Below are 22,467 nucleotides of genomic sequence, written 5' to 3' on the forward strand. Positions count from 1 at the left end.
TCCATCTGTTGGGAAATGCTACTTTGTTAACATATTGTTTAACTTGTATTGCATAATGTGGTGGTGCATCATCCTGCTGTAGTGAGGTAACTAGGGATATCAGAGTCGCGGGAAACTTGACAAATGCTCATATTTCTAGGATTCTAGGATAATAAATCATTTAGTTTTTCATCTTCGTTTACGTTAGGAGAAAAATTCATTGTCGGCGGAGACTTCAACGCCAAACACACCCATTGGGGTTCGCGGTTGACAACAAAAAAGGGAAAGGAACTGTACCAAGCTATCATCAAATTAGATGCCAAATGGCACTCAACTGGAAAACCTACTTATTGGCCAACGGATATCAATAAGGTTCCAGATCTCCTAGATTTTTTCGTCTCAAGAAAACTTGCAGTAAGTCATGTACACATTGAGGAAGAACACGGACTATCCTCTGATCATTCACCGATCCTACTAACGCTCAGTGAATACGTCATAACTAAAGGATCAAATCCGACCCTAACAAATAAAAAAACTGACTGGGAAAGTTTTAAAATGGAAATTCACGAAAGAATTAAGTTGAACGTACCTATCAAATCAATACAGCAATTAGAATTAGAATCAAAAAAATTCATTATTGATGTTCAGCAAGCAGCATGGAATAACACCCCAGAAATAAGAAGAAGAACCGCTGGAATAAACTATCCCAAGGAAATACGCGATCTTATAAAAGAGAAGAGGAGAGCTAGAAAAGAGTGGCAAAAGTCCAGAACGAGAGAAAATAAAACTGTACTAAACAACCTAACGCAACAATTAAAGAGGGAAATTCAAGAAATTAAAAATGAGTCAATAAACAAGTACCTTAGGGAACTAACTGATGATCAGAACTCAGATTATTCACTCTGGAAAGCCGCTAAAAGATTAAATCGACCAATAAAATCAATACCTCCAATTCGAGAAGAGAGTGGCATCTGGGCTAGAACCAACAAACAAAAAGCTGCTCTATTTGCCACTTACCTGCAAAATATTTTCCAACCAAACGAGAAACAAGCAGAATGTCCTCAAACAGAAACAACACAAAAAAGTTTAGAAATAAAATTAGTAACACCAAAGGAGGTAATCAAAGAAATAAAAGAAAACATAAACTCCAAAAAAGCTCCAGGTTATGATTTAATTACGGGAGAAATACTTAAACAACTCCCAAAAAAAGGGGTTATTAAAATTACCCATTTAATTAATGCTTCGTTTCGCTTGAAATACGTTCCTATGTTGTGGAAAACGGCAGACGTAATTATGATACCAAAACCCGGCAAAACCGTAAACGAAGCTAAATCTTACAGACCCATTTCTCTCCTACCTGTGCTATCAAAATTATTTGAGAAACTTTTTCATACAAGGCTGAAGAAAATCATTGATGAAAGACAGATGGTTCCTGACCATCAGTTTGGGTTTCGCAACAAACATTCTACAGTGGATCAAGTACATAGAATAACAGAAATAATTGAAGACTGCCTAGAAAAGAAGGAGATATGCTCCGCCGTCTTTCTAGACGTCGCCCAGGCATTTGATAAAGTTTGGCATGATGGCCTCATCAAGAAATTAAAGGTGCTCTTTCCATTGCAGTATACACAGCTATTAGAATCATATTTATGTCAAAGAACCTTCAGAATCAAACAAGAGAACGAGTACTCGGAATTAAAAATCATAAACGCTGGAGTCCCCCAAGGCAGTGTCCTTGGACCAGTGCTATACTTGTTATATACTTGCGACATACCTGTAACAGACAACATAAAACTAGCAACATTTGCTGACGATACTGCAGTTCTAGCAGTAGGAAATTCCATAGAAGAGACAACTGCCAATCTTCAATATGCAGTAAATGCCATAAACGCGTGGACTGCACAGTGGCGGATTAAATTAAATGAAAATAAATCTGTTCATATGAATTTTACAAATAGAAAAGTAAACCATCTTTCAGTGCAATTAAACAACAATATAATTCCTCGCAAACAAACTACTAAATATTTAGGTCTTAACCTTGATGTCAAGCTTAAATGGAAAGTTCACGTTAAAATGAAAACTGAACAATTAAAACTCAAATATAAAAGCATGTATTGGCTACTGGGAAGAGATTCGCAGCTTTCCATCAAAAACAAACTACTGGTTTACCAGCAGGTCCTTAAACCAGTGTGGACATATGGCCTTCCGTTGTGGGGTTGTACCAAACCAAGCAATTACAATTGCCTACAAGTGTTTCAGAATCGGGTACTAAGGAACATTGTAAATGCACCCTGGTATGTTCGGAATGAGGATCTGCATCGGGAGCTACAGGTGCGGACAGTCAAAGAAGAAATAGCGATAGCAGCCAGGAGACATGAAGAAAGACTCCACAACCATCCGAATGTTGAAGCGCTTCAACTGCTAGACAACCAGAACACAGTGAGGAGGCTCAAAAGAACTAAACCGTTTGAGCTTGTGAACCTGTGAAGTGAACTGTGAAAAAGCAGAGTACAGTGCGGGTTAGGCACAACAGTTGACCAGGTGCGAAACACGCGAAAACCTGTGATGGACCGCTGGGAATGTCACAGTTAAATCACTGTAGTAAATTAGGTTATATTTAGGATGCTTGTTAATCTTAAGATTAGGTGCATCACAAAACTTAAAAAAAAAAAAAAAAAAAAAAAAAAAATCTTCGTTTATAGCAGGACGTCTACTTTTTGACTTATTTTCTACAGAACTCGTATCTTAAAACTTTCTTTCAATTTTACTAACTACTGACTGGTTTATTGGCTTTTCTGGATATTTGTTATTAAATAAAACACAGAATTTCAATTGTTTGTGTTGATGATAAACGCATTGTAATATTATTATTTGTTTGAAATAAAGTCGCAGACAAAGCAAACAGATAAATTAGAAACTTTAAAATGAATGGCTTTGCTATAAAAATAAAAAACAATGCAAACCTTGTGACAATAAACCAAACACCAGCCCGATGTGTACGGTGGAAGTTTTTTTTCAACATTTATTTTTTCGAAAACATAAAAAATGGGGGTTCTCATTTGAAAATGTCAACTGGATGGTCTCAATTTCCGGACACCCTGTATATCTAATTTTTTACTCAAAAAATGCGCATTTCAAAATCATAACATATTCAAATTATTTATTTCTTTGAGGTTGTGGTTGAATATTAGTTCAAATTAAAACCTCTTTCTGACTTAATGGTTAAATACTAGGCATAATAGCAAGAACATTGACCTGAAGGACTTCGAGGTTATAAAACTTAGAAAAATGGCCTCTGAAGTTTGAGTATGGTTGGACGGCCATATTTTTCTGTCCTCTTTTGTAAATTGCACCACATATACATTTTAACTTTTATTTAAAACTCCTCGATGGTTAGTTGAGATTCTGTCTGAAGAAATGCCAATAGTAAACAGTTAGGTTCTACTAACTGTATTATTTGTGTATAGAAAAGATTCTTGATTTATGTAATCTAACCTCTAATTTAAAAAAAAAACTTACGATTTTATAATATTATAAGAGTAAATGAAATTAATCATACTTAATTCGCCCTTAAGAAACAAATTTCTATTACTAGTTGACTGAATAATTGTCATATAACTTTAAAGAAAAATCATTGTCAAAATGTCCAAATTCCATGTTTTCCACTAGTCAACTGGGGTCAAAACTGGCAAAAATCAATGCTTAGAAAAGTTTTCTGGCAATATTCGATATAAAGAGTGTTTTTGAGATTTATGATTTTGACAATGGTCACGTGACTGCCTAGCTAAATTATCCTTTAAAACCACGTGATATCTGTCACTGATGTCAAAACTTAAAAAACAATAATGTATTAATGAAAAAAAATAAAAAGTTTGTATTTTTGTACCTACGGTTTTTATATTTATAGCAAGAATCAATGATTAAAATTTTTGACAACTATTAAAAGACACCCTGTATAATAATGTAAAGATTGAATTTGTTTTGATCCACCGTTTTTTGACTGATTAAATGATGATGAATTTGATCTACCGCCATTAAATATTTTGACTTGGCAACATTACAGTAGTGTGAAAAACATAGTTTTTTACACGAGTAGTTACAGGTTAATTAAATTACCAGCCGGCAATGCTTTAATATGAACATAGAAAAAAACTCGCTAATAATAAAAAAATTAAATACAAAAAGTTATCTTAAATGTAAGAAATTTTGTGAAACTGATGGAAAAAAAGTGAAACATGTCGCGTGTAGCAAGGCGTCCTGAACATACGCACTTGGAAACGCGTTGTGTGCCGAGACGCCGCTGCCGCCGTCCTTACCCCCGTCACCCCCACCCCACGTTGCGTCGGCAGACGATCCGTCGACTTCACTTGTTCGAATATTACGTTGTTACGTAATTTCAGTGCTACGGCCTACCCCCACCACCCCGGTTCGACGCACAAATTACCCCCACCCGTTACCCCTCCGTGCCGGCGCTCACTGGATGCTGCCTGCCGGCTCGACTGAATTCAGAAAGCGGCGGCTTTTTGTAATGTTTTAGTATGTTAGTGTAGTTTTTGCCCTCGATGTAGACGCGTTCGTTTTTTAGCTGCGTTCCACTCTTGACGACTACGTCGACGATCAACTTGAGCGCGGAACGCAACTTCGCGTCCGATCTTGGGAATTTTTCATTTTTTTCTTTTTTCTTTTTTGGTTCTCGAGACGTTTTACGCCGGAGTAACTTCGTACCTTAGAAAAACACAAAACCCCCACGAGAGTGATATTTGATTGTGATTACCATTGACTGTTTGACTGACTGCTGGGCCCTTCCTAGCAAACCGAATTTGTTATTAGTTTTTACATGCATATTTACTACAGAGAATATTTCTTAAACCAATTTACACTAGTTAAGAAATTGATGCCGCGTCCAGTGTGACCGCGTATACCGTCCCGAACAACCAATAAAAAAAACTTAAAAAACAAACCTGGATTCGAGACTGGATTACCGAACAGGAGGATTGGACTTCCACCAACCTCCTCCCACCATGCTTTTGGAAAACAACACCAATTACCTCCAGCGGTCGATTGACACTTTGAGGAGTCTGGGAGATCGGTTGGGCGACCGCAATGTCGACCTCCGGCTCAACCTCCACCATCAAGACTACCATCGAAATCCGGACCGAAATTACAACCACCAGCACCAAAGCCTCAACAACCCTCTCGAACTCAACTTAAGCCTGAATTCAGATCGGCTTTTGCAAGAACGCAACTTGGAACGGATCTTGCATCACGATCAACGAATGAACCTAGATCATAGTCTCAGTTTGGAAAGGCTCAACTTGGAACGGTCCTTGACCCAAAGTCTGGATCGTAACCTTAACCTTACCCACCATCAGAATAACAACGACAGACCACTGGGGGACAGGGGCAATCTCGGCAACGGGCTTGACCGCAACTTAAATGATCTCGGTTACGCACCGGAGAGGGAGAATTTGAGAAATCCCGACCTTAGCGACCTCAAATACAGAGAGTATAAGGCTCATTTGGAAAACCTGCGGGAAAGTTCAAGGTCGTTGGAGGGGGGCGGCGGCGGCGTTCGGGGAGACGATGGGGCCGATCGGGGAACGACACCGACCACCCCTCCCACCCCCCTAAGCGTTGGGGAAAACTTTCACGAGGAAAAGGTAAGTGCGTAACCAAAAATGTTCTAAAAAGGAATTTGACCGAAAATATGCAACGACTATTATGATTATGTACATACATTTGGCCCAAATTCGGCAGTCATAAGACAACAATCAAAACCTTAATTTATGCATCTAAATCGAACTTGAAGGTCGCATTTGATAATCGTAACAGTAGGACGCACTAAATATTTATAAGGCCAAAGATTTATTAAATATTTATTTACCATTGATTCTATATAATTGCAAGTTTTTTTTTTTCAATATTTCAACGTTTCTTCTATACTCTACACCACTTTCTCAGGTAATTTCGTTATAAATGTTTATAAAAGTCAAAATATTAGAATAACATTGATTGAATTCAATATTCCAGAAATATGACTTTAAACTGAAAACAAAAATGTACATTTCTGATTTTACCATATAGGAGGGGACATGCTTCGTACAGTTTTTGTTTTAAGAAGTAGTTTGCTTGCTTGTTTGCTGAACTTTTGTCTTATTGTTTTAAATTGTATGTGAAATTCATTAAAATGTAATTATTTTAATTTAAAACAACATTTTAGAAAAAGTTAATTTAAAAATATTAACTTACATAGTACACATTAACGAACCCCTAAAAGCAATTTTTTAGTACAGTAAAATCCCCATTTATGGGATTATTTGGTAATTTGATAGATCTTCCGTCCTTGGATCTAGAAGATCTTGCCTTCCCACCAAAATTTTTTAATGGGGTAAAATTGAAAACTTTTTATAACATATTTTGAGTCTTGCTTCTTTTAGACAACCTACAGAACACTCCTGTAGCAAATTATTTTGAAAAAAAAAGGAGAAACGGAGGTAGTTTATCAATTTAGCACACACTGAGCTATTTTTGCGAAAATAGTACTTATGTATCTCCAGTGAATTTACAAGAATTACCTAACACTGGACATGTATCTGCCTCATCTGTTTTTTCCTAATTTGCACTAAACATATGCTATTTCAACCATATACAAAATGTATTATATAAAACTATATTGTTCAAAACTCAGTTTTAAAACAAATACTGTGTATGAATAAATAGACAGGTAAATAGTATGAGAAACCCTTGGAGAAACCTATCTATTTCTGTATGGTCACAAAATTAAGTTTACAAGATGTCCTATATTGTATATGACAACTTATAGACGAGTGGTTTGGAAAAATTATATTTTTTGCTGTTATCGTAGAAAATATATTCAATTTAGTAGTAATATAAGGTGAATCGAAATATGTATTCAAATTGAATTAAAGTTATTTACTTTTTGAACGCTCCCTTGTTTCGGATTCAATAATTAAATGTTTTGGTAAATGACCCTTACTGCATTAAATGTAGTATACTTTTCAAATTTTACTCCATTCATTAGAAATTAATTCAAATCTTTCTTTAAAAAAATAATCTTCACATTTTTTTACTTTTTAGGCAATTCACGATTCACCAGGCTTTTCATACCACAAAAACCGACTTTCTAAGTTTCTAAATCACTATTTTGTATTTTAAATAGTTCTAATTGACTTTCCAACTTTGATTTCAACCACAAAAATACGTCACAATCCAGGTCAAATTTTACCTTTTATTTACATGACTTTGTTAATTTTAAAGTTTTTAAATCATTGGTATATTAAAAACTTTGCTTTTAACCTTTCTAAATAGTTCTTTAAGAAATTAAAAAAATTTTAACTCTGAAAACTGCAAATACGAATTTTTAGTTTATACCCAACACCAATTAGAATTTGCTCGAAAAATATCAAATCACACACATTTTTTTTAGTTTGAAATACCTAAAATATTAAAAATCAAAAGTTTCCGATTAATTGACTTTTTATTTAAACTCTAGAAAATTGGCTTTTAATTAAAAATTTGGCTTAATTTTTCCGACAATAAAAATTTACTTTCTGGCTGAAATCTAAACTGAAAATTTACATTGTTGTGTGTCATTGTTATGTTAAACTATTATGAAGAATCACTAAACTTGGCAACAGCGTAATATTTAATAAATCATCAAGCTAAAAATATCGAAAATCCAAATATAATTTAAACTACCTCAGGTTACGTGATTGCTTTTCCAAATTTTGAAAACCCAAAAGCTTGAAATTGATTTTTTAAAAGTCACGTGACAGTTTTTAGGTTAAGTTAAATGACAACGTAAAAGTTTTTCCACATTTTTGACACTGACCTTGTGACAAAAGCTTAAAATTGAAAATTTCTAAGGTCAGGTGACTGTTTTTCCAAATTCTGACAAACAAAGTTTTAGTTTAATGAGAAATCCAAAAATTTTGTGGCGTACATAATCCTCAGTTTTACTTACACGTGTCGAGTACATATTAAGAAATAGATATTTTTAGTTTAAATGAGCAGTTAATTATTAAATTTGTGAACTGATGTTACTGCAGAATACTTAACCACAAAAAGAAAAACAGAAGGTGTAAAAAATGTTATTAACCTCTAATTTAATCTTAAACTTCTATAACAAAGTCATTAATCTATTTAGTTTGAATAATTAATGGTCATTGACACACACAAACTAAAAAACTTAAAATAAATGTTATTCGCAAATAAAACTAGATACTACCCGGATAACTTGTCAAAATCATCAACTACAACACGAAGGTTATCTGCTGGCTGCCTTCTAATGGTCATGACGTACTAAATCGACTAATTAATAGTGGTAAACGTCATGCCCTTATTTATTAACTAACAAACTTGACCGGGAGCAATAAGCTTAACTATTTTGCAACAACTGTTTACGTTTTCAAGTTGGTATACCCTCATCTATTAATTTTCGACCCATATCGGACTTAGCTATTTTATAAATAGTAACTAAGTTTCCTTATATTTAATTATCACTTTTTAGTTTACCCACACAAGCTGCAAATAATTTGTTTTTACTATCCGAAATAAAGTAGGAATGGTAAAGTTGTAAAAGTTACCATCACGTGACAAGAAAATAGAATTTTGATTGTAAACTGTTCAAATGTGCTACTTTTACGACAATAGAGTTAAAATATGTATTTAAAAGATTATTCAGGATTTAGTAGTTTGATGATAACATACCCTTGCTAAAATATTGAAAAATTCTAGATTCATTCATAGAGAGAGACAGCAACATTTTTGACTCATTCTCAACACCTTGTATTTCCAATAGATATTGAAAAATGAAAAAAAAGACGTTTAAGAAAATTAGGGCTGGAGATTGAATTTGAATTTTTCACAGCTGAAAAATGAAATAGAGAACGTAAAACTTAAAGGTGATTGTTGATTTGATTTAGTAACTCGAAGTAGGGCAACACAATATGTCTAAACTAACCAATTAAATCTACTTGAAAAATTATCGAAATATTAATAATAAATTAAAAATCATTGCCAGACTTTTGAGTGGCTTTATGAAAAGTAGACTTTTATTATTGTTTATTTTGTTGTTGAATTTAATTTATTCTAGAGTGGAAGTATCGTTATGAACCAGAAACTTTGATTTCACACAAGAAACATTGTTCGTTTGTTATTATACAGAATGCACAAATAATTTACTTAATAATATTTTTATTAGTAACACTCATACATCGCTTTCGTGAAACTAGTTTTAAAAAATTAAATAAAACCATTAGCAACATTTGGCCAGAAAAACCAACTAAAAGCAGTATATAAGTATTTTTTTTGGCATGGTTAGAGTAATTAATTTCGGTATTTTCCTCTAACACTTATTTGATGTCTTTAATCGAAGTCCAGTCATAATTAATTGACGCAAAAAAATTATAATTTCTCACCAACAATTTAAGTATTGCAAATGTTTTTTCCAATAAAGCAGTTTTGATACTGTTTGACTTAATTACGACTATGATTATATAGTCAAATTTCAAAGCCCTAAAGCAGCTGCAAAAACATTTTAAAAAGAAGGTAAGAGGGTGATTTTTACAGCTCCCTGTTACCTGTTTCACGTATGGTAAACCGGACTTTTTAGTGTGAATACTACATAAACCTCGTTATTTTGTTGGACTACGACCGAAAGCGTCGTCATAGAGCTTCAAGTGTATGTTCTAAGAACATAATTAAAAATATTCATCAGCCTTCACCTTGAACGATCTCGCTGGTCCAAAAACTCGTTCTTGCTTTTGGCAAGAATTATGTGGGCAATTTAAAAGCTATCTATAAATCATTTTTATACGTTTTCTTCGATAGTAACTGTTTAAGAGGTTCAAACCGTGTTATTAAGCTCTATTTTGGGATTACTGACACTTGTACAGGATGTATAACAAACACTACATTTCCGCGTATTTTTCTCAACTATAATGTGGTACTAAAAATGCAACTCGTGTCATTTTAATTAGCACATTGAAACCTAATTGAAATTTGTTATAAATTATAGCTTTTCATACATTAAAGGGGTTCACGTGTGATGAAAAATCAAATCCTAAACTAGCCAATCATTGACGTAATTGTAACTTTAATTATCTTCTCAATAAATTGTACTTAGCTGTTACGAGCCATGAATTTTGGTACATCAGTTGACTGATGGTCTTCCACAGTTATGTTCAAAATTTTCAAATTTTTTTCTCTTGAGGAAAGTTAAGCAACCACCAGTTGAAATGTTCAAAATTACAATTTTGTTCAAGCACAATTGACTTGTGTCCAGACTGCCTAACCTAACTTAATCAGCAGTAGCAATACCATTCTAATGGCATTTTTCAAACTTTTTCAGTTGTGTGGCCTTTTGGCACAGAGTACCGGTGACTTTTCTATATTATGTTCTATAATTGTTTAGTTCTCAAACTCTTGAAAAAATACAGTATTATAGTACTGTTAAATAGAAATTTTAAAAACAGAACAATTCTTTTTGTAATAATTTTTCTTGTAAGATTACCTAACCTATCCTAATCGTAAATGATATAACCTAACCTAACTTAACCAGCAGGAATAACTAGTGTGTGTGTGGCAATTTTTCAACTGTTCTCAAATTTACATTTCTGTGGCCCAGTTGACACTTTTTACATTTAGATCCTTGAATTTTGGCGCAGTTTGACATAATTTTGCTTGTCAAGCTGGGACAAAACCAAGATTGATAAAATTTTTATAAATAAAACCGATACGTCGCCTAATAAATTATATGACAACTTTGCTCTCCTTTATTCCCAATAATAGATCATTCTAGTACTGATCAGAATTTTCCTTCTCAAAGTTAAAAGTAATTGAATGTTAAAACTACTCTTCCTGTTACTATCTAATCTAAAAACAACCAGCTGCAAACATTAATATATATTATTAGTAATTTCGAAACTGATTTAAAAATTGTAATTTTATTTTTAGTGTCTTGACTTTTGGCACACTTGACTAGTGTCAAGAAGTAATATTGGTCGAATTTTTCTTCTCAAACTTGTAGAACACATATACCTAGTACGTTAAGTACGTACCTAACTTTATGTGATTTTCAAACTCATCTCAAAATTTCAGTTCCATTTTTAAAGCTTTTGGCACAGTTGACTAGTGTCCTGAATGTGTGACTGTTTCTGAAATTATATACAATTTTTTTACAATATACAAACAGAAAATAATATTACAAAGAAATATTGACATTAAAATCAGCTTTACACTTAAAATGTTACTTTTTGGGATCACTGACAAACGAACAATTTACTATTGTCCTTTATTTCTATCTATTCAAATCAATCAATATTCAATTTGATCTTAGAATTAGAATCGTTTTGGAGCAATTAGCAAATGTGCTTCCTGGTTCAAGTTTCTATTGAGTTTTCTTTGTCAAACTAGTACAAACTAGATTACGACTAGTTAACAACTATGAAATGTAATTTTAAAAGTGTTTTTAAATTTCAGTATTATGTTTATAGAGATTTGGCTTTTAGCACAGTTAACTCGTATTCTTCTGAAACTAGGAGTTAAACGTAGACAAAAATAAACAAACAGTATTGCAAAATAAAATTTTAACACTGAAACACCCGATTAACTATTAAAGTATTACTTTTTACATCAGTTAACTAACGTCCTGGTGTTCTGTTTTTCAGAATTTTTTTAGTTAGTTACTACCTAACCTAAACCAACCAACAACTTTACAAACTGTAGTATTTTTCCCATGTTTTGTTTAATTTTGACTCTAAGTTACTTACTCTTAGAACTCAGAATTGTTAGCTTTACAATAATTAAAGTGTTACTTTTTAGATTAGTTGACTAATGTTCTTCTGGTGTTTTGAATATACCTCTTCAGAATGTTTCTTTTCAATTTTACGAATTACAGGATTAAAGTTACTACATAACCTAACCTAACTGTCCAAACCCAAATTATAGCACTTGATGAAATTTCCAGTTTTTTATTGGTACCTCCGGCATAGTTGACTAGTGTGGTTCTGATGTTTTGTTTAGCTTATTTAGTTTTTATACAGTTGAGAAAATACTGGATTTCATGCAGGAAACAAACATTAAAATCGTACTAAACTGGAACAAAAAGTTTTGCAAATCGAAATTTTAACATAAGTTTTATTCAAATTTGTACTTTTTGGCACAACTGACTCTTGATTATCTTCACTCTTAATTGAACTATACTTTGTTTCTCAAACTCTGAATACAGTTTCCTAGAATTTTTAAAGTTAAAAAATACTGGAAAACACTTAAAGTCTAGTAACCAGTTGACATCTGCAGTAAGAAAAATTGAATTTTCAAACTTTGATCAAACCTTTAGTTTTATATTTATATTAGTGATTGTGGGACAGTTAACTGATATCCGTCTAAGGTTATGTAATCCTACAACTTTTTACCGAATTTCCTTTTCTAACTTCAGGTTTTCCTTGGTTAGGTTTAACAACTTTTTAGATCCAGACAATTATTGTTTTGTATACATTAGGTTATAATTTAACATTAATTTGAAGTTTATTCTGTCGAAAATTTAAGGTTTAAAACATTAAAAAAACAATTTTTTGTCTTTCTGGAGGTGAATGTATTGTTTTCGTGCACTTTCTAATTTACTTTCGGTCTTCAGTTAGTATTTGTAGGGTATGTGAACAAATTCAGCTGTCCACCATTAATCGAAAGCTAAAAATATACAATATCGAAAACGAGTGGTTGTTGTTCTAACCGCATACATGTGAATTTTGTTTTTGTATTTATTTATTTGAATGTTGGCGAAAAAAGCTGGCTTAACTTTTTGTGTCCGGACCAAGTGAAATTCCCCAGAGAAAGTATATAGCGAAAATAATAATTAACTTTCGATTTAATATTAAGTTTCCATTATTGGCGTCCACTAGTAAATCAGCGTGAACGAGACCTTTTCACACTTTTAACGACTATAAACACACCTTTTACGTAACACACAAGAACATTCCTAGACCCCAATGTACAAACAGGCAGAAAAAAGCCGGCATATTTTATTTGGTTTCAAGGAAATTAAAATCTAATTTTCGATCCAGTTTTTTTCCTATTTATTGTTGGTTCTTGTTTCTCGAGTTGCACAACGGTCGTCGCGCACGTATGATTTTGACACACTTTGGTAACGCGACCGCAAAACCAAAGAAAATAAAAACACTCTCCTCTAGTAAAGAGGATCAATCGGAAACAAGATAGAAGACGAGAAGAAAAACCCGTTTTGATGGGCACTTTTTTCGATACAAATCAGTGATCAACTAGATTTTAGTGGCCCCCGTGATTGCCAGACTTCCTGACTGTTGATCTTTTAAAACGTTTGCGTCACTATCCCCTCTGAAAGAAAAAAAAGTTAATAGATTTGCAAGCAGTTGCACCAACATCTCCTGATAGTTAATTTTTCCATTATTATACTAGATGAAGTCATTTCGAAGGTGATTTTACAGTCGACTTCACATCAAAATTTACGTTGCGCTATTGTCGATAAATCGAAAATTGATATTATGAAAAACGGTGTGTGTAATTGCCGCCGCTAACACCTTTATTCAAATTCAACCATTAGAAAACATTAATGTGACACAAGGCTGATCACGTTTATCGTAATTTCAAACTAATATTATACTGTTGTATATTAAAGATTGCTAAATTGTGTTAACCGCACTCACTGAGGACGGCGCAATTCGAAACGTTTTGTTCGCTGCAAAAACGTACTATTTAAAACATCCACTTTTCAAATTTTCCCTAATTGAACTTTGTTTAATATTAAAAAATCGATTTTATGACCAGTGTTAAGTGAGACGGTTTATTTGCGAATTTTATAGAGTAGCGCCGCAGATTAACCACTTTTAACTGTGTTTTATCAACGCAGATTTTGCCACGTAATATATTTATTATTTTTGCTATTGTGCGATTTGACGAGGTGTGAAAAATTCAAACGTCAATTTGCAAATTGAGTTTTTCAAATTGCAATTGGTGGGCACTTTGCACTGCCATCGTCATGTTCTTAGAACCCGGAAAGTGTGTCAGCTGTCCGCAAAATGAAGACGGTTAATATTTGATAAAAGCCATTGTTGTATAGAAAAATATTAAAGGGACCGTGAAGGAATCGATCCGAAATCATATTTTGCCACGAATATGTGATTTATCAAATTTTGTATCCAACCAATTCTATTTTTGTATGTAATTACTTTCCACAGTAATCCAAAGATTAAGTACTTTCAGTCAATACACTTTTTCTCCATCAAAAATGTGTATAGTTATAGTATTAAATTATAATTTATCTAAGCCAATGTAAAAATTCCAAAAAAAATTATTAACTTCAAATAAACCAGACAAAATACGAATAATTGAAATGTGTCTGTTTTGATGGGTTTTACAGAAAATTTGAGGGAAAATTGAGACATGTCGCTATAAACAAAATCCCATTAAAACAAATCTCTGCTCTAATAAAATTCCTCATACAAGCGCATACTTGTGTTAATCAAAATTGAACCTTCTTGAATCAAAAATATGTAAAAAATTTGACAAGTAACGCAAGTTATTTTTCAAATCAAGTTCTGGCGATTCAAGTAACAAACAGCTTTAAGCTAAATTCTGTAAATCGAATTTTTAAAGGATTCTAAAGCAAATGCAAATAAGATTCAAATTTCCTTTTAAGATTATTCTAATAGAATTTCTTATTGAAACGAATTTTGTTGATAAGCGAAATTAGACTTTATTGACATGAGACTTTTTTGATGAAAATTATAGGTTTTTGGGTCACCCTGTACGTAATTTTAATAATTTTTTGCCCAACTTTACTGAAAAGAGAAGTTTACGACGGTTCTTTTGAGTGGCTCAACTTCCAAAAAATAAGCGGGATACAGAGGGTTAAAATTTCAAACCACTCAGGCATTTTCACTGATTTGAAAATTTGTTGCACCAAACCGGTTTTCGCCGAATAACTCGGAATCGGTTAGAGTAACGAAAAATTTGGAAGAGAGCCAAAATGATTGCAATGAACTACTAAAATCACTTCTTAATTCCGCTACTATACAGGGGATGCATGAAAAGTGTAGTGGTTCAGGTTTTTGAGTCACCTTGTACGTCCACTGAAAAGAGGAGTTCACGACGGTTCTTTCGAATGGTTCAACCTTCCCGAGCTCCCAAAAAAAACCGAGATACAGGGTGTTGTGTTAAATTTGAGACCATTTGAGCTTTTTCACTGATTTGAAAATTTGTTGCACCAAATCTGTTTTTGTCAAATAACCCGGAAACAGCTAGAGTAAGGAAAAATTTGCAAGAGAGCCAAAATGATTGCAATCAACTACTCAAACCACCCCTGTAAATTTTCATGTCCGCCAATGCCGCTACTATACAGGGGGTGTACTGTACGTAATTTTTAGAGGAGTTTAAGTTTCTCTGAAGTTCCAAAAATAACCGAGATACCAAGTGCTCAAATTTTAGGGTGCGTCAAACCAGTTTTTGTCTATGTATGACCAAAAATAAGAAAAAAGCTAAATATATATTTTATATTGAATTTGTCACCGTTTTCGATTTTTTTCCAGAAATGTAGCGAAAAAGACTAATTTTGGCATATTTCATTTTTTTTTTAAATTACGTACACAAAGCAGCCTTTGAATGAAAACGTGTCTTCACGTGTCGTAAATGTGGCTTAAAAAGTGTCCAAAACTTTTAGATTCCAATAACAAATAGCAACATTGCCAATTTTGGTGTCAAAAATAGATATAAATAGTGCAAATGGCTTAAATTGGCAAAGCAAAACATCATTAGAAAAAAAAAAAGATAATTAAATAGAGGTAATAGAGGTAATTACTGAGTAATGTGGTTTAAATTACGTTTTTCTTTTTGTTCACAGTTTTAATTAAACTTATTCGTATTTATTACTTATACTACAAATGTTGCTAGTTAATGACACTATCACTGACGGTTTGGCACCAGTCACAAGATCATTCTGTTGTCAGATAGTAATTATATCACGTGGGCAAATGTTCCGGATTTTTTGAAACTAAAACTTATTAAACAGTCAACTTTTACTCTTTGAATAGATTAACTTTGAGCGCTTTAAGTACAATTTTTCAGATTGAATTTTAATTTAAAATTTTTAGAATTTACTTGAAAAATTTTTTGATTTTGAAACAGTCAAAATTTTCAAAATCAAAGGTCAGAAATTGACATAAGGAAGCCTTGAATATTGGCTTTTAATTACAATTTTCAATAAAAATTTGATTGAACAGTATAAATTGCATATAATATTACAGCTCAAATCTGACTCTTTTTTAAGCTATCAAAATTAGCGTGATGTGGTAAAGTGTAAAGAACGAAAGTTGTAGGAAATTTTCTCTTTTACAAGATTGTATTAAGGTGTTTTTGCATTTAAGAGGCAAAAAGTGACAGGGTGCACCAAACAGCTTTTTTTTAAAGTAACTCTAATTTGACTGAGCGTAGCTCCGTTATTTGAGGAGTTACGAATTTTATCTTCCACAAGATTGTATTAAGGTGTTTTTGCATTTAAGGGCGTCCTTAAGAAGTTACATGGCAAAAGGTGAGAGGGTTTACTAAACTGCTTTTTTTAAGTAGCAATTTCGACTGAGCATTGGGTTATTTCAGTTGAGGAGCTACAAAAAATTGTTTTTTTTTTTGTTCAGTTTTGCCCCAATTAATTTCAAATAACGGAGATTACTATGGTGATGATCAAAAAATCGAACACCCTATATACTACAAAGCAAACCAATTAATAATATTACCACCCTATACTTATTAGACACTTTTAGCTAATAATCAGAGTTTGTCAATATATTTCTACTTGACCATCGCAATCTAATAGAATTGCATAGATGAATAATTACTTATAGACTAAATAGGAAATTAGTACGATCAAGTAGCGAATGACGTATAGAAACTGTATGGAAATAGTGTGAAACAAATTGATGTAACAACCTGTACGCGTTGATACAACCTTGGCAAAGACCCGGAAAACAGGGATTCGCATGAATCATGGTACACGCACTACAGATTCCGTGTGTGTTAGGTACCTGTGGTACTGTTTGTGCGACGGCAGCGCCTCCTATCGTCCTAAATCAAAGTTGTATGAATATTCATGGCGCGAGAACCATTACATTATGTAAACTTCTTAAACAACACAATGCATATGTACTTAATTAGTGGTGCCGGCGTGTTGTTGCCTATACAGGGGAACCCGGAGGTATTTTGGCAATGGGTACTGCTTCCTAGGTCAGTTGTCTGACGGCTTTTCAAACTCGAGACGTCAAGGTTAAGGCGATCGGATGGATGATGGAATAGCGTGGTAAATAAAGAATCGTTTTATAATGATTGGATAGATTGTGGGGCTATATAGAGACAGTGGCGTTCCGGGAATAAAATATTCATCTCGGTCTGTCCGAGATATACATCTTCATTTGACGAGAGCGTCATAAACACGGACTGTAGAGTCCGGTGGCGAAACTCAATTACATTTAATAACAAGTCCAACCTTGTTAATGTAAGCGAATAGCTACACACAAACACAACATCGCCAGTTCGAGGGCCGACTTTTTGCCCGTTCGAAATTAGCCGACATAAAAGCATCCGAATGCTACTGAAAGGCCATCGCGGGTCCGGTGCAGCCAACATAATACGAAACGAACTGAAAAAAAAGCAAACACGACAAGAAAAAACTAGTCTCGCTCGGGAATAATTAAATTTGACTGACGGGCCTCTGGTCTATATCTAACGGGATTTTTTCTAGGGAGTTTTGTCAAACCTATTGCCGTTTCCACAACTCAAAAAACTTTATTAACAAATTTAGTAAAAAATTACAATTACTTCAAGTACAGTAATTAAATTTACGTAAAAACGTTAACCTATAATCGCGTGCCGACTTAAGTAATTAAATTACTTTGTGGCTGAAAGCAGTAATTAAATTTTGTTGGGTAAATAAATACGGTGTTCGATTACCGGACAGTAATCGAATTTGGTTTTTAAGGTTGTTTAATTTGCTATTTAAGCGATTCCTTGCATAGTTCAGTGAATATTTTCTATGCAATTTTTTTTTTTTTCTTTAGTGTATGTTAAACTTTTTTTCTAAACTAAATTTGCCCAGCTTAAATTGAAATAATGATCAATATCCAAATCAGTGCTTTCCATGAAAAGATCAAATTGAATTGTAAAACCAGCAACCTGCAAATTACATCAAAATTTTAAAAATTTTGTATCTCCGCTTTTTTTGGGATTTCAACTGTAAAATGCTCAAAGTGTTTGTCTTGAATTGCTTTTTCACCTTGTGCAAACCGCAAAACGATGGCCCGTATACAGGGTGTTCAAAAAATTAAAATTTAAACAGTAACATTTTAAGCTAACGCTCTGCCAATTGTAACCGCGTTTACGCGGTTCTAAATTAGTGTAAATCCAGTACTCTGGGTGCAGAAAGTCATCCTGAACATTTTTAGTCTCTTGCACAATTTCTGTAATTCTAACAATTTTTGAGATATTGGACTTTGTTTACTAATTTTTTGGAAATGCATCAAAGTTTTCATTTTTTAACTTTTTTGAGGTATTAGCAACTGTAAAAAGCTCATTTGTATTTAACTGCGCTTTCACTTTGTGCTAACCGCAACACGATCGAACATATACAGGGTGTTCAAAAAACAAAAAGAATAGCAGTTAAATTTGAAACTAACGCTCTGCCAGTTAGGAGCGCGTTTACCAGCTTTTAACTGGGTGTAAACCTAGTTCACTGGGTGCAGAAAGTCATTCTAAACATTTTTGGTTCCTTGCAAAATTTCTCTAACCGTTTCTGATATATTCGACATGTTTTACTTTTTTTTTAGAAATCTCATATCTCCGCCATTTTTGGTGTTTTCGCGGTCCTAAAAAACTCAAAATATTCGTCTTGTACTGCTATCTCACCTTGTGCGAACTGCGACACAATTGAACATATACAAGGTGTTTAAAAAACAATAAGAAAATCTGTTAAATTTGAAACTACAGCCTTGCTAACTGTGACCGCGTTCACTTGGTTCTATGTGGGTGTAAACCTAGTTAAGTTAAGTTAAGTAAGTACAAAAAGTCATTCTAAATATTTTGCAAAATTTCCTTATCTCTCACAATTTTTGAGATATTCACAGACACTTTTTTTTCGCAAATTGCATCAAAGTTTTTAAATTCTGTATCTCCTCTATTTTTGGAGTTTCAGGGACAGTAAAAAGCTGAAAATGTTCGTCTTGAACTGCTTTTTCACCTTGAGCTAATCGCAACACGATTGAACATTTACAGTTTGTTAAAAAAATTTTAAAAAACAACAACTTTAGAAGAATTTGGGTGACAATGCCATTCTCAGACCCTAGGAAGGTTACAACAGATTTGTAGCTTAATCGCTTTATTCTCGTGACACTGTATAGCTCCATAAGAATTAGTACCATTGTTTTTGGGACACCTTGTATATAAGTCTTCTTTACCCTATGATCTTTTTTCACCTACATATAATGGTTAAAAACTATAAGTAAGTTCCTAGTATACACTGTATATCAAAATGAGATCTAAATGGAGTTTAGACTGTGTCTATTTGTCTGACCAGATTTCGATAATCTAATTTAGACAGCTAATTAGACCTTTTATACCTGTTAATCAATTTAATACAGTTGATTAACCTTTTTATAGTTCGCTTTTCTAGTTCAATAATCAATTTAAAGTTTATTACTTTGTAAAACTAGCTAAATAGTTAAAAATACAGTTAAAAAGAAACTCATATTCTAATTTGCAGTCAAATTGTGTAATTTTTTTTTCAATACAGATTTTCTACATTTAGTGTCAATTTTCATTTCGAGAGTATTAACAACAAAACGGCAGTTTTGTCCAAAATTTGGATAAAAGGAAAAGAAAATCAACCCAACCCTGTACGTTTTACTACTTTTAACATTAGGCTGTGGTCAAAGTTTCCAAACTACTTCAAGGACTAACTTGTGTCTTATAATAATTAATTTTAGATTTAATGCAAAACTAAAACATAATAATTAACAGAATTAATTAGTCCCGACATTGAATAGTACATAAATCTCTTTGACAGATTAAAAAAAAACATGTCGATAAATCGTTTGATCACTTATTTGATTCCTGTCAATCACACGTTTAATTAATTTAATGTATTTGTAGTTTTTGCTGTCCGTCCTTTTTTCAACAAATTTACATTTGAATAAGGTAGCAGGCGTAATATGTCACTTGACAATTTGTTGTTTTTATTTATTTCGTTAATTGTTACTGGTTATTGAAAAACTCATATTTTTTAATTAGGTTAGCTGTCGTCAAGTTTTTTAGTTAATTCAGTCAGTTGGCTAATCACTAAGTTACATCAAAAGAAAACAATTTGAGGTGTGCTTCAAGAAGGATAAAGGTGTGCTACAGGAAAAATGCTTTTCAGTTGTCAAGTGTGTTCAAAAATGACATGTGTTTGAAAATCGAACATTGCTATTTTTGTTTCGGTTGATTGATTTAAACATAAATAAAAAATTTTCAAAAAAAATGGAAGGTAGTTTTCCCAAAAATAATGGTGTAAATTATTATGAGACCATCGAGCGTCAAAAAAATACAGTGTTTAACCTAAATATGTATGAAAATGTCTATTAATTTATATTAAAATACTGAATGTGGTTTTTGGTTAATTTTCGTGGTTTCTGGGGTTTTCAAAGATATGTATTGTATAACATGTATTGTTAACTTGAATCTTTTAGCATAAATATCCTCTCTAACCAATCTAACTTTAACTCTAACCTAAAACTTCACACTCAAAAAAATCTCTTAAATTTTCATATTGTCGTTACATGAAATAGATACTTTGTTGTTAGTTTCAGTATGTTGATCCTAATTTAATGATTAACGTCTGATAATTTGAGCAGTCTTTATGTATTTTAATTCATTATCAGATGCATCAGTTATGGTAGGTTTGTAAATTTTTCCTGCCAATGTTACTAACTTACAATTTGATTACCTAGTAAATTCTTGAAAGCTTCATTGAAGTAGGAATTTTTATATTTATACACTAATTTTGGAATTTTTTCTAGAAAACCACTGTACAAGAAGGAACTTCACGTAAATTTAAAGTTATTTTACAAGTTGCTTCGTTTTAACCCATTTTAAACAAAAATGTCTTTAAGACAGTTTAAGTGTTGATTTTGCTTTTAACTTTTTTTATAAAGCAACTTCCACTGTTTATTGAATAAATAATGTGGTGATATGCAATTTTCAAGATGTTTTAAAAACAAATAAAACTTAAAATTACATTCAAAAAGTTTTAATTACTGATTATTTTGGTTACTCATCCTTGCTTACACTTACATTGATTACACAATAAGGCCAACTTTCAATTAATCAATTAAAAAAAAAGCGATATTACGGCGCTAATTAAAACCAACGGTAGACTGACTGCGTTTGGTGATCACGTCAGCGACTTCTTCCCCACGTCATCCATTCACTCAAAAACCACCCAAATTTACCAATATAGGCCACCCAACGTAAAAATGTCACGGGGGATTATTAAACCCCTTTTTCCAAAATTGATTTTTGCCGTAGATTGCGACGTTGCACATGCACACCACTTTTTTTCTCTCTGGTTAACCTCATTAAAATGCACATACGACCCTCTCTGTCTGTCTAGGCGCTGCACGAAATCGTCTAATATATTAATTCGCATTAAAAATAAATTTTAATTACGCAGTGGCGGTCCTAAATATGTTTTGAGAATGGTATTTCAGTATGATGCGAGGGGTAGATCGCCGAAGTATTTTGGTGTACACATTCGAGGTATTATGAGGCACTTTGCCAGTATTACCAGCATTTTGAGATATTTTTAAGGCATTTCGTAGGATTTTGAGGCATTTACTGTATATTTCAAAATGTTATTTTCATTGGAATTTTGAGTGAAATAAAGCCTAAATAAAGGAAATTTTACGATATTTTAAGGAGTACATTGTAGTAGACCAAGCATATAAACTACATTTTTAAGGTCACGTGACTGTTTTTGACAGGTGTCAACTCGACTTTACAGTGTTGCAAGCTCTAAAATTGCATAATCAAAATCACGTGATGTGTCTCTCAGATTTTAAACTGTCTAAAATAGTCTAAATTTAATTTACCAAGTTTTTAAAGTTTAAACCACATTTTAACGGTCACGTGATTAATTTTGACAGATATCAACTGGCCTTTACAGTGGTGCAAGCTCAGAATTGCATTATCAACGTTACGCGACGTGTACTTTGCAATATAAGTTTTTACAACTGTCCAAATTTTATTTATCAATTTTCCAAAATTTAAACTGCGTTTTGAAGGTCACGTGACTGTTTTTGACAATGTCAACTAGCCTTTACAGGGTTGCAAGCTCAAAAATTGAATTATCCAAGTCACGTGACGTATTTTGCAATTTAAGTTTTTACAACTGTCCAAATTTTATTTATCAATTTT

General features: G+C 32.8%; 1 protein-coding gene across 2 annotated transcripts in view; it reads left to right on the top strand.

Annotated features, from left to right (window-relative positions):
* The window catches only part of LOC145726000 (zinc finger protein rotund-like), a 192,156-nt gene that overhangs the window by 154,900 nt on the left and 14,789 nt on the right, over positions 1-22,467 (top strand). The window contains exon 1 of one of the 2 annotated variants that reach the window (XM_081974927.1): positions 4,526-5,639. The exons of the other annotated variant lie outside the window; for it this stretch is intronic. Within the exon in view, the coding sequence (XP_081831053.1) occupies positions 5,001-5,639 (639 nt within the window). The 5' untranslated portion in view covers positions 4,526-5,000. Of the gene's footprint in view, positions 1-4,525; positions 5,640-22,467 lie in introns of those variants that run through there. 2 annotated transcript variants of the gene reach the window in all.

The sequence above is a fragment of the Ips typographus genome, linkage group LG3, assembly GCF_016097725.1.
Source record: "Ips typographus isolate SLU linkage group LG3, UJ_Ityp_2.0, whole genome shotgun sequence".
Classification (NCBI taxonomy): domain Eukaryota; kingdom Metazoa; phylum Arthropoda; class Insecta; order Coleoptera; family Curculionidae; genus Ips; species Ips typographus.